General features: G+C 51.4%; 1 protein-coding gene across 1 annotated transcript; it reads right to left on the minus strand.

Annotated features, from left to right (window-relative positions):
* Window positions 1–5,165: 5,165 nt before the first annotated feature.
* Window positions 5,166–9,223, minus strand: LYPD3 (LY6/PLAUR domain containing 3). Its single transcript, XM_047792796.1, has 5 exons — window positions 9,075–9,223; window positions 8,383–8,514; window positions 7,432–7,602; window positions 7,035–7,196; window positions 5,166–6,204 (listed from the first exon to the last, which is right to left on the minus strand). Exons 1-5 carry the CDS (start codon window positions 9,157–9,159, stop codon window positions 5,714–5,716), a joined length of 1,041 nt encoding a protein of 346 aa, XP_047648752.1. The 5' UTR covers window positions 9,160–9,223; the 3' UTR covers window positions 5,166–5,713.
* Between the last annotated feature and the right edge of the window lie 3,478 nt (window positions 9,224–12,701).

The raw sequence follows: 12,701 nt of genomic DNA on the forward strand, positions 1-12,701 counted from the left end.
AACTTAGAAATAAGATAAAAGGGAAACGGACCCACTCAGGGATTATCTGATTCTCTGGGGTAATAGGAATATGCCTTATTATTTATTACTGATTAGGGGCCAAACTCTATAAAGTTTGGATATTAACTTTGCAAATGTTTTTTGCAAATCATAAGAAGATTTAGTTGTAATCAATTTGTCTGATAAAGTTGAAAATAATTTGTTTTGTTTGTTTGTTGTCTGGCTGCACCCACTGGCAAACAGAAGTTCCCCAGCCAAGGATAGAACCAGTGACACCTCAGAGACAATGCCAGATCCTTAACCCACTGCACCACAGCAGGAATTCCCGCAAATAATTTCTGATGGAATGATTTTTGCCCAGTAAACAAAAAGAAATTAAGGTTTTATCACCCTGTAAGACAAGGATGCATTTTGAATATCATTTTTTCAATCTTATTTCACCATTCTTTCTTTTCACTGACTAAACATACTTCCATCTCATCTATATGGTTTTGAGTTAACTGTACTATCTTCCTGGTTCTAGATTTTTTTTGTTTTTGTTTTTGTCTTTTTAGGGCCTCACCCGCAGCATACGGAGGTTCCCAGGCTAGGGGTTGAACTGGAGCTGTAACTGCCGGCCTACGTCACAGCCACAGCAACAGCAACAGCAACGCAGGATCCGAGCTGCATCTGTGACCTACACCACAGCTAACAGCAATGCTGGATCTTTAACCCACTGAGTGAGGCCAGGGATCAAACCCACGTCCTCATGGATACTAGTCGGGTTCGTTACCACTGAGCCACAACGGGAAGTCCTGGTTCCAGATATTCTGAGCAAGCACTTACTATATGCCAGGCCCTGTACCTGACTTATGTTATCAACTTCACATCTCACAAGAGTCCTAATGGTAGACTAAAATTTCCCATTATAATCCCAATTAAGAGATGAAGAAACTGAGGCTTGGGGAGAATTTCCTAGCTCGCTTTCACTCAGAGTGAAAAAAGGTACAAAGCAGTAACGGGTGGGATTTAAACCTGGTCATCTGGTCTCTAAATCTTTATTCTATACTGGTCCTTTTTTAAGCAGGAAACTGTGTCCCCCTCAAATATAAAAAAAAAAAAAAATTTAAAAAGGTATGTTGAAGTCCTGACCCCCAGGATCAGTGAATATGATCTTATTTGGTAATAAAGTCTTGCAGATTTAATCAATGTAAGATGACTAATCTCTAATATGACTTTGTAAGAAGAGGGAAATGTGAACACAGACACACAGGGAGATCTCCCATGGGAGGAAGGAGGCAGAGACTGGAGGCTGAAGAAGCCAAGGAGCTCCTCGGGCTCCCAGAAGCCAGAAGAGGCAAGGTAGGCTCCTCCCCCAGCGGCTGTGAAGGGAGTGCGGCACCTCCCAACACCTTGCTTTTGGACTTCTGGCCTCCTGCATTGTAAGTCAATACATTTCTGTGGTTTTAAGCTACATAGTTTGTGGTATTTTGCCTCAGCAGCCCTGGGAAGCTAATGCAGTCTCTGAAATGGACAACACTCAGTGATTACACAGAAGTGGGGGTAAGAGGGGCACCATCAGCAATATGAGACCCACACCTGGAGGAAATCCTTCCTCTGTCCCTCACCTGTGCTTTCAACACGCCCTTCCCCAACTCCCGTGGCACCGTATCAGAACTGTGTCTGGGCCTCCCCAACCACACCGGGGGCCTGCAGAGGTGAAAGCCTTTGTAATGGGCAGGAGGGATTACTGGGTGTCCTGTCTAGCACACTGTTCTGGGTTAGCTCCACCTTTCACTGTCTTAAACTGTGACAGTAATACTAGACCCACGGTAACCTGAGAGCAATGCAAAAGATCCCTGCCTGGTGGAATACACTTGAGTATTTCCACCTGGATATTGACCAGTTCAATATCCACTCATGAATTTATTTCAGCATTCCTGATGTCCTGTACGCATGAGCTCTTGGAATTCTCCTTTGAACTGGCTGTAACATTTTGCAGGCTCCCTCACTCGTGAGTGAGTTAAGTAAAATCTTTGACAAGGGTTCATCTTGTATCTATGTAAGAGCCATGAGCCATTTATGTTTTTTAAAATAAGAGTTAAAGTTCCCGGTGTGGCTCAGTGGGTTAAGAACCCAACTAGTATCCATGAAGATGCAGGTTCGATCCCTGGCCTTACTCAATGGGTTAAGGATCTGGCATTGCTTTAAGCTGTGGTGTAAGCTGCAGGTTTGTTCAGATATGGCATCGCTGTGGCTGTGGTGTAGGCTGGCAGCTGCAGCCCTGATTAGACCCCTAGCCTTGGATCTTCCATATGCCGCAGGTATGGCCCTAAAAAAGAAAAAAAAAAAAAATGATCCTTCAACACCTGTTTCGGCTAGAGGACTGTGCATTGTCACCCACTGCAGGCCTAAACAGGATGGAGGGGGTCAGGCCATGCTGGGGAGACGTGAGAGGAACCTTCATGCCCAAAGCCCTAGGGGAATCCTAGAGTCTTTTCCTCACCTTGGAACTTCCTCCAAAGATTAGAAAAAAGCCCCCCCACTGAGATGAGGTGATAAAAGGAGGATTTCCAGCCTCAACACCCTCAGAAGCCCAGGAGTCCTCTGACTTACACGACCAAGATGGCAAAACGCAGGCTCAGAGCTGCCTGAAATTGTGTAATGCACTGGGAGCAGGTCCTGCCTGTCAGAGCATAAACCACATGGGACAACGTTAAACAGGCAAGAAGCCTCATTCAAGGGTATTCCAACAGGAGACAGAGGCCAGAGCTCAGTTTGAACTCAACTTGGTGAAACACAAGGCAGTTGGGTTTTAGAAGTGGGCTCCGGAGTGGAGGTCGTAGGTCATCTGTGTTTGCTAACTGGCTTCACCTAAAGGAAAGTTTTGAAATTTTCTTGTATCTTGGGGAAAAGGGATAGTTTCACAATTTGGAGAAAGACCCCCACTGAGGTCAGGCTTCTAGGATAAACGGGAGATGGAGGTACTATCTCCTTGGATGTTTCTATTTCAAAGAGACGGTTCCCAGGTCCTTAAGAAAGACATTGCCTGGGTTGTAAAACTGGCAAGAGGTTTGTTTTTTGTCTTTTGTAAGGTTTTTTTTGTTTGTTTGTTTGTTTTTTGTGTTTGGCTTTTTAGGGCTGCACCCACAGCATATGGAGGTTCCCAGGCTAGGGGTCAAATCATAGCTACAGCTGCTGGCCTACACAATAGCCACAACCACACCAGATCCGAGCCATGTCTGCAACCTACACCACAACTCACGGCAACATTGGGTTCCTGACCCACAGAGCAAGGCCAGGGATCGAACCAGCAACCTCATGGTTATTAGTCACATTCGTTTCCGCTGCGCCACAACAGGAACTCCTGGCGAGAGGTTTTTAAAGAGATTTATATACATCTCAAAAGGGCAGAAAAAATTTATGATGACAAGTTTTCTAAAGTAAATGCTCTAAGAAACAGGAGGTTAGGCCATCTGGATTCTGGAAGGGCTGGGGTGAGAGGGAAGACAGCGGTTTAGAGTCAGGAAGAAGTCTAGCTAAAGTTTAGTTAAGCTGAGGGAAAAGTTACAGCCCTCTTGGTCATGAGCTATAAAGCTGGTCTGCCTGGGTTCAAATATGGATTCTCTGCTTATTAGCTGGGTGACCCAGGGCAAGTTACTCAACCTCTCTGGGTCTGGTTTCCTCATCTTATAAAAAGCAGATGATTAATACTTAACTCATAGAATACTTAACTCACAGATGGTTGTGTAGATAAAATAGGTTAATCCAAGTACCGCACTTAAACCTGTATTTGGCACATAATAAATATATTACTTGCTGTGGGTTAAATTACTTTATCGTTTTGAGCCTGGGGTTTAGCCAATCATCCCATCTGAGAGTTTATATGGAAAATTAAATGAAAGGATGGATGCAAACAACCTTAGCACAAGCCTGGCATCTGGTAAGACTTTTTTTATTCTTTTTGCCCCCACCCCACGGCATATGGAGTTCCCAGGCCAGGGATCAGATCCAAGCCGCAGTTTCGACCTACACTGCAGCTGTGGCAATGCTGGATCTTTCAACCCACTGTGCCAGGCCAGGGATCAAACGTTCATCCTTGGCACTGCAGAGACACCACCAACCCTGCTGCACCACAGGGGGAACTTCTGGTAAAACTGTTCAATGACTAACATTCCTGTAACTATAGTTACTATTACAGATAATTGTTTGTTGCTCAGGCTCTTATTCCCTATTGTGTTCCTATCATCACTATTTCCCACTATTTCACTATTACCTCACACTATTCTCTAGTATTAACAGTAAAGCGGATATCTATGAAACAAAAACAACGTCTCAGACAGAGAGCAGATCTGTGGTTGCCAAGTGGGAGGGCGGTTGGGGAAGGATGGAGTGGGAGTTTGGGATTAGCAAAGGCAAACTAATATACATAAGATGGATAAACAACAAAGTTCTACTGTGGAGCACACGGAATTATATTCAATGTTCTGTGATAAACCATAATGGAAAAGAATGAGAAAAAGAATATATATATAAACTGAATCTCTTTGGTATAGAGCAGAAATTAACCCAGCATTGTCAATCAACTATACTTCAATAAATCTGTTTAAAAAATAGCAGTGTCGGCAGTTACCATTATTATCTCAGCTATTCCCCACACCTGCTCCCCCTCCATCCAGCAGGCCCAAAGTCTGCCAACGCCTCTTCTTCCTAAGCTTGGCTTTTCCTTCCTGAACCTCCAAGCCTTCATCTGATTGGAGGAGATGGTGGTGGGGCTCAGGCCCCAAGTTCCCAAAGACTGACAGCAGCACCCGCCAGCTCTTTGGCTCAGCCCCAGTGGTGGCTGAGCCACTGAATGATTCTTAAGAAAGCACAGAGTGCCAAGGTGGGTGGGGCCTGAGGACAGTGTACAAAGCCATGAAACAAAGCTCTCATCTGTTCCTAAGCCTTACTGAAAGTCCCCTCACCCTCCACCCTGCTCGATGGCCTCACCCGCTCTCCCCCTCACCAGTGGGATCACCCAACAGTGGGGCTAAACTTCAGGAGATGAAAGGAGATCAAACCTGACTTCCCCCAGGGCTGTGACTCTGGACCTCAGTTTCTCTATTTTGACATTCCCACTCTGCTCAGCTTCAGGAGGTTAGTGTAAGCGGCTGAAGTAGAAATAACTCCTTTAAAACACTATACAAAGTAATTAAACTTTTATTGAAGCCTTTCTGTGCCAGACACTGACCACACCAAGGCATAAGGCACAGGTCCCTGCCCTTGAGGAGCTCACAATCTGGAAAAGAAGACAAAGGCGCCAAAATGATTCCCACAAGGATGGAGGGGTGGGGGCAGAACCATCAGAAGAGGGAGCCATTCTGCCACCACCCGCCCCCCCCTTTTCCAGGTTGGCTGTGAGACAGCGAACAGGAAGCTTATCCTTGTCTCCTCCACCTTCCCTGGGCCAGCTCTGACCTCCCTCTGTCCTAGGCACCACGAGGAGACCAGGGAGAGACTAAGATGAGGGAGATACCATTGCTGCCCTCAAAACACTAGAACACCCTGGCAGGATATATATATATACAACGGTAACTTTGTCCCGAAGCCGCAAACCAGTGCAGCAGAAGCTGGGAGTCCGGGGGAGACTGGGAGAACAGGGGCTGGGCCAGCCCAGTCCAGGGGTGGGAAAGGGAGTAATGGGAAGAGACAGTACCCTGAGCCAAGGAAGTGGGGCAAGAGGTGGAGAAGCTCATAGTAGGGTACCAACAGCTGCAGCCAACAGAAAAGCCGCCAACCCCGCAGAGGGAGCGGCAGAGCCTTTATTATTATAATGAGGCTCATTTTTGGTAGGATACTGCCCCATATTTCTACGGTCCTGGTGGCCACCAGCACCTCCAACCAAGCTAGATTCTGTTTCCTGGGAGTTTTCAGTTTCAACCTTTTGTGGAATCTGGCTGGTCCGAGCTGGGGTGGGTTTGGAGGTGGAGGTGAAGGTGGTTGGGGCCGGGGTGGAAGTAGTGACAGAAGTGGTTGGGGCCAGAGTGGTGGACGGAGGAGGGGGCAGCAGGACGAGGGGTGGGAATCGGGGGGAGAAGTAGGTCTTGTTGCGGAGGTCCGAGTTACAACGGGACCCCTGGCAGCAGGAGCCGCTGAGCGTGAACCCGGGGCCTGTCACGGAATCCCGGGTGCAGAACTCATCCTGGACGCAGCCCCGGACAGGCAAGGACACAGTCACATTAGCTGCAGGGGGGAGACACAGGTATGACCGTGGTTGGAGGGATGGGGTAGGTACAGCCAGAATGAAACTTAGGGGTGAAACAAGGACAAGAATTCCCAAAACAGGGACCGAAAGACTCTGGATACATTAACCCAAAAGTCTCAATTCAGGCCCCACTTGGAGAAACACCATCCCACTGTCTTTGACATATAGTGGACCCCATTTCCCAGAGTAGTTTGGGAGGGGGAAAAATGTGTAGGCCGAACTACAAGTCCCACAATGCCTTGGAAGAAAGGTTTGCAATGGGATACAACACCCCTCACAGGCAAAACAGATCATGGCCTCCCCTCTCCCTTCTCCCACCCCACCAGAATCCAGTCAGAACTACATCTCCCACAATACAATTGGCAAAGGATGGGATTTGAAGACCATCTCCCATGGTTCCCTGAGACAAGAGACCAGCACCACATCTCTCCTAACATTTTGGGACAAGTGGGGACCCTAACCCCTTGAGCCTCGAGGAGTCAGAATATGATTCCCCACGCTGCCTGGGCAGAAGCTTGGAGGCTTAAACACATTTCCCATTGCACATCCGCCCATTCTGCAGGCCTCTGCGAAAACGTATTCCCCCCAAAACTCGAGGACAAAAGCATTCCTATTCCCGTGTTAAACTGGGGCTAGGACGGCAGTTCTCGTGATGCTCTAGGACAAGACAAGAACTTAGGCCTCCAGTTTCCACAATGCGCTGGAGGTGGAGGAACCCTCTCGGCAAACGGCTGCTACCCACCCTCCATTGAGGCCTCAGAAAAGCCACCACAACCCGTGCAGGCCCGGTACGCCAAAGCTCGCTCACCTGCCGTCAAGGTGACGTTGCCGTCGAAACAGCCCTTGTAGACGTGGTCGCTGGCGTTGTAGCACCTCACGACGGGCGGCGCCGTTCCCTGGCACGCCTCGCGGCTCAGCCCCACGCAGCTGTAGCACTCGACGCCGTTGGGGCCGTAGGCACTCTCATTGCCTGCGAGGGGAGCGGGGAGCAAGGGAGGGGTCGACGGTGCTCAGGAAGCACAGCTCGGGGGTCCCTTCCGCCCTGTCTTCACCCCTCGACGGACACTCGGCCTCGCGGCCCCGCCCCAGGGCGTGGCCCCGCCCCCAGCCCGTGCGGAGATCTCGCACCTCCAGCTGGTGGCCGCCCCCAGCCGCTCCGCCCAGAGGTGGCCCCGCCCCGGGTCTAGGGCCCCGCCCCCACCGACCTGCGGGGTTGAGCCCTCGCGAGGTGAGGTTGAGCTTGGCATTGCAGCGGTCCTGGGAGCACTGCTGCAGCTGGATGAAGGCCAGGAGCCCGTAAAGGTCCAGTCCGCGGTCATTCTTGCCGGGGAGGCCCGAACCGCAGCCCCGCACAGCCACCGAGAATTGCCCGTGGACTGCAGAAGGGAGGGGGCTGGATCAGAGGGGCAGGCCTCTGGGAGGCGCCTCCAATAGGCCGGTACCAGAGGATAGATAGGTCAGGGTTGCAGGGCGGGGGGCTCAGAGAGATCCTATCTGAAAGCAAAGAACCAAAGTCCGAGGGGCGAAACCTCAAAGAGCTGAGTCCGAGGGGACAGACAGGCTGACAGACACTCAATACAATTGACAGCGGAGGGCCAAGAGTGGAGCGAGGACACAAGGGGCACGACCGTAGAGGATCAGAACTGCAGAAAACAACATCAGAAGGAACTGAGACTGATAAAAAAGGCACAGGATCAGAAACAGATGGGCCTCCTAGGAGCTGTGGCCTCAGATAGCAGCGGGTCAGAGGGGATGAGCCTCAACCTAGGGACCGCAGGAGATGACCTCTAGAGGGATATCCATCACCAAGGGCCCCACTGGATGGGAGAGGCTGAGTTGGGGTGGGGAGGATACTGGCAGGGACAGAAGTGGGTAGGAAGATCTCAGTGGTGCCGGGGAAATGGATAGGGTGTGCCCTGGAAGGAGACGAGGTCCCAGTTCTCCCAGTTCACCCCACCCATCCGCAAGTCTCAGTCCGCACCCCTCTAAGCCCTAATGGCGCGGTCGTGCTGAAGGACCCAGGCCAGGCTGGAAGAATAGGGTGGTGTTGAAGGGGGTGTGGCCAAATTCAGAGGGAGGGGTGGGACCATAAGGAGGTGGGGCCCGGGTGGAGGTTCTTGAAGGGGTAAAGCAGGGACCCCCGAGACCCCGCTCACTAGTTTCCACCGCCCCGACGGCCTCTGTGCAGACTTGCACGCCCGGCGCGCACTTCACCGTCTTCATCTTCTGCGGAGAGCATCCGTCATCTGCTTTCTGCACGCAGCTGTAGCACTCCAGGGCCTGCGCTCCTAGGGGTTCGGGGACAGGTAGAACTGAGCGATCCCTACTGAAGCCTCTTCCCTCAAAAGGGAAGTAGTCCTTCCCACTCCCTGTGTCCCTATGAAACCCTACTGCACACCCTTTTCCAGGGCGGGAGTAAAGAAAACCTCTCCCCAGGTCTGAGGCCATGGGAGAAATTGTGTCCCTTCCCTTCAAGCTCCCTATGCAACAGCGGGAGCATCTTTCCCACGGCCCTTAAGACCAAGGTGAAGGATGTCTGCCGTGGATGGGGCGGGGGGCGGTGTGTGTGGGGAGACACTCCTTCCTGCAGTTCTCCACTCAGGATGGGAGAGTTTTACCCACATTCAAGTGGGCTCAGTGAGGGAACCCTTCCCACAGCCCCCTCTGACGAGGCAGGTCAGCTTTCCCACAGTCCCTCTGCTGCAGATGGAAGAAGATCTTTTCCCACAGCGCCCTGTGCTCAGGATGGGAGCTCCTTCCCACAGCCCTCTCTGCAGGGGGTGAGGGAACCCTCCACCCTTGGGTTTCCCACTCTACCCTCCCGGCCCCCTTCCAGCAGCAGACTCACCTTCTGCAAGCAGCAGCGGTAGCAGCAGCAGCCAGCCTGTAGTCCAGATCACTGCCCCAGCGCCTGCTTTCCCGGCAGGGTCCATGGTTCGGTCCTGCTCTCTCGGCTTCCCCCCTAGGTGTGCCGCCTCCCAACCTGGGCCCTCTTACCCGAGCCCAGGATGAGTAACCTCCCCCCGGGGCAGCCATGGCCTTGCTCAACTGGGCCAAATCAGCGTCAGCCATGGGGCGAGACACCCGCCCCTGGGTGCGTCACCCACAGTTGCCAAGGAGGGAAAGGGCAGGGCGTCAAGCTTCCGTGGCAGTTCCCAGGAGAAAGTCTGTGTGTTTGAGGGGTGGAGGGGAGAGCGCCGAGGATCAGGGAGAGGGTCTGCCCAAACCTCAGCATTTAGTAAATATGGAATGAGATGCAGGCTTTGGGCCAGCTGATGCTGGAGAGGAAGAACCAGCGCCTGTCCTCACAGAGCTCACAGTCTGATGGGGGTGACAGGTATCAATCACATCATCTGACAAATTGTTATTTACAGCAAGGACAATGAAGGAAGAAGTGTAGGGAGCTACAAAGTGTGGAAGCTAGAAGTGGGGCTGGTGGAGCCTCGCTGAGGCTGTAAATCAGGTGGCCTCACAATCTCAATGAATCGGAGGTTCAGCCAGTGAAGCAGGTGAGGGTGGAGACAGAGCACACAGCAGAGCAGAAGGAGAAGCACATGCAAAGATGGATGGGAAACAGCACCATTCAGACACAGAGAGGAGAGCGCAGAAGGGGAGGGGGTGCAAACTGAGGCAGAAGAGCCAGGCGCAGGCCAGACCAGCAGGGCATTGTAGGCCCCGAGGAGAGATTTGAATGAATTCTGAGAAAGATGGAGAATGTTTCAAGGGGTCTCAAACAGCTGGAGGACACAATCAGATTTGCTGGTTTAATCTATCAGTCTGGCAAATGAGGCCAAAATTATCAAGAAATGCATGGAAGAAGGAAGAGTGATTCACTAATCCCATGCAATTACACAGCCACGAAAACAGGCCAGCCTCTGGCCTGCACAGCAATGTGAATCTCAACAACTTCATGTTGCACTCAAGAAGACTTAAATAAATAAAACATACCATGTGACTGCATTTCTATGAAGTTCTAGGACAGACAAGCTAATCAGTGGCCATGGAAATCAAAATGGTGACTTTGCGAAGAGCACTGGCCCAGAGGAGCAATAGTAAGGAGCCCCCACTGTCTTCATCTGGGCAGTAGTTACCTGCGTGTACAAATAGACAGAGAATCACAGGAAGTTCCCATTGTGGCTCAGGTAACGAACCCGACTAGTATCCAGGAAGATGGGGGTTCAATCCCTGGCCTTGCTCAGTAGGCTAAGGATCCGGTGTTGCTATGAGCTGTGTAGGTCGCAGATGAGGCTCCTATCTGGCATTGCTGTGGCCATGGTGTAGGCCGGCAGCTGCAGCTCCAATTCAACCCCTAGCCTGGGAACCTCCATATGCCCCAGGTGCGGCCCTAAAAAGATCGAAAAAAAATGGGGCCACACTGTGACCACAGTGGAGACACCATCAGGACCATGGCCTCCCATGTCTGAACACAGAAGCAAAGAGAACACTGTGCAAAACACGAAATGACTAAGCATCCTCACATCCTGGCTAGTGTAAGTGACTGCTTATATTATATATGATTTCTATGATATTATTATTTAAGCGACAGATTTACCCTTGCTTTCTTTCTCCTGACTCATAGATAAAAATTGACCTATGGCAGGAAAAATAGCAGCTGTGTTCATAAAGATTTGTTTTTATTCTTGAAGTATAGTTGATTTACAATGTGTTCCTCTCCGCTGTACAGCAAAGTGACTCAGTTATACATATATATACACTTTTTCATATTCTTTTCCGCTATGTTTTATCACCGGACCCTGACTATAGCTCCCTATGCTCTGCAGTAGGCCCTCGTTGTTTATCGCCTCCGTGTATCATAGCTCACATCTGCCAGCCCCGGCCTCCCACACTATCCCTCCCCCAACCCCTCCTCCTTGGCAACCGTGAGTCTGTTCTCCTTGCCCGTGAATATGTTCATAAAGATTCTATCGTTGGCCAGACCCTGTGGGGCACCCCAGTTCTCAGCAATGACTAGCACCTCAGTCACTGAGGCTGGGTCACTTGGCATCATGCTGAAGCTCAGAGAGAGAAAGTCAGTGACTGATTGTGAAGTCATTCAGCACTGCCCCCTGCCTCCTTGCCTCCCAGCCCTGGAATCCCAGCCCCATTTAGGGTTTGCTGTGTGACCCTGCCTAAGTATCTTCACCTCTCTGAGCCTCTGAGGTGTCTGCTTTATAATAAAGGAAGGAGGGTCTTTCATGGTGGAGTGAAGCAGTGGGCAAAGTGTCAAGGGCAGATAGGGCAGAAATTTTGATCCTGCCTATGTCATCCTCTTGCTGGGGGACCTCAAGCAACTCCATCTCCCTCTCTGAGCTTCAGCTGCCTCCTTTGCCAAATAGGTCTGAAAACCCCTCTCTCCTGAGGGAGGGAGTGACAATACTATTATTATCGTTAGCTCAGGAGCCCGGCAGGCCCCAGATGCGTGGGAGAGTTTCAGGGAGGAACCCCAACTGGCCAGACCAGAAGAGCTGGCGTCTTGGGAGGGAGTGGGACCCAGGGTGGGGAGTCTCCTCTTGCTCAGGCCTGCCCAGATCCCGGCACTGACACGCTCCCCCCACCCCCACTCCCACCCCCAGCTGCCAGGGACCAGAGAGCAGAGGGCGGTTTGAATGTGGGGCCTCTACTTACACCTATTCTGGGACTCTCCCCAGCTCCTCTCCACAGGGGTCACTGCAAAGAGATTTAGAATTGGTTCCCCAGATAGACAAACAGTGGGGTTAGTATGGAGGCACCAGGTCCCCCGACCTGGAAGTCAGGGCCTCAGAGAAACCTGGAGCTATAGTCACTATAGACTTCCTGTCCCCCGGGGGAAGGCAGGCTCTTAGCCCAGTGACGTTCTCAGCCTGGCTCAGACCTACTCTGTCTGGGTTGTCAGAGCAGGGGTGGGGTTAGGGCTTGAGCCCTTATGGTATGTAATGTTATGTTCCCTTGGCCGCAGGGACACTCGTGGGGTGAGCACAGACCCCCGCAGGTGACCATGCCCCACAACCGAAGCAACCTGGTTGCTGGGTTCCCCTTCCATCATCTGCCCCCTCCATGCCCCACCTGAGATGCCATGAGGCACAAGTGCCTGACTTTCCTATCATCACCCAGGCCCTGCCAGGGCCAGAGGATGGCAGAGGTCATAGGGCAGGAGCAGGGAGGGGAAGGCAGACAGAACCAGTCCTGGGGGAGTGGGAGATGACAAGTGTGGGATCTTATTTGAGCCAAGGCCCTAATCCCCCCAGCTCAAGCTCCATGTCCCTTCAGACTTAACAAAGCACAAATTCAAACACAAAATTAGGAATGTCCAGATGGGAGTTCCCACTGTGTGTGCAAAAGGATTGGCAGCATCTCTGAGGCACTGGGACACAGGTTCAATCCCCGGCCTGGCATAGCATGGGTTGAGACTGCAGCGCAGATGTGATCCCTGGCCTGGGAACTCCATGTGCCATGGGGTGACGAAAAAAAAAAAAATTTCCAGATAGAAATCACAGAT

This window comes from Phacochoerus africanus, chromosome 8 (assembly GCF_016906955.1).
Source record: "Phacochoerus africanus isolate WHEZ1 chromosome 8, ROS_Pafr_v1, whole genome shotgun sequence".
Classification (NCBI taxonomy): domain Eukaryota; kingdom Metazoa; phylum Chordata; class Mammalia; order Artiodactyla; family Suidae; genus Phacochoerus; species Phacochoerus africanus.

Bases quoted from the DNA above. Each gene is read 5' to 3' on its own strand.
- LYPD3 (XM_047792796.1), bottom strand. From the start codon at position 9,159: ATGGACCCTGCCGGGAAAGCAGGCGCTGGGGCAGTGATCTGGACTACA. The intron at 7,603-8,382 runs GTGAGCGGGGTC...TCCCTTCTGCAG, and splicing joins CGTCGGGGCGGTGGAAACTA to TCCACGGGCAATTCTCGGTG. The intron at 7,197-7,431 runs GTCGGTGGGGGC...CTCCCCTCGCAG, and splicing joins GCGAGGGCTCAACCCCGCAG to GCAATGAGAGTGCCTACGGC.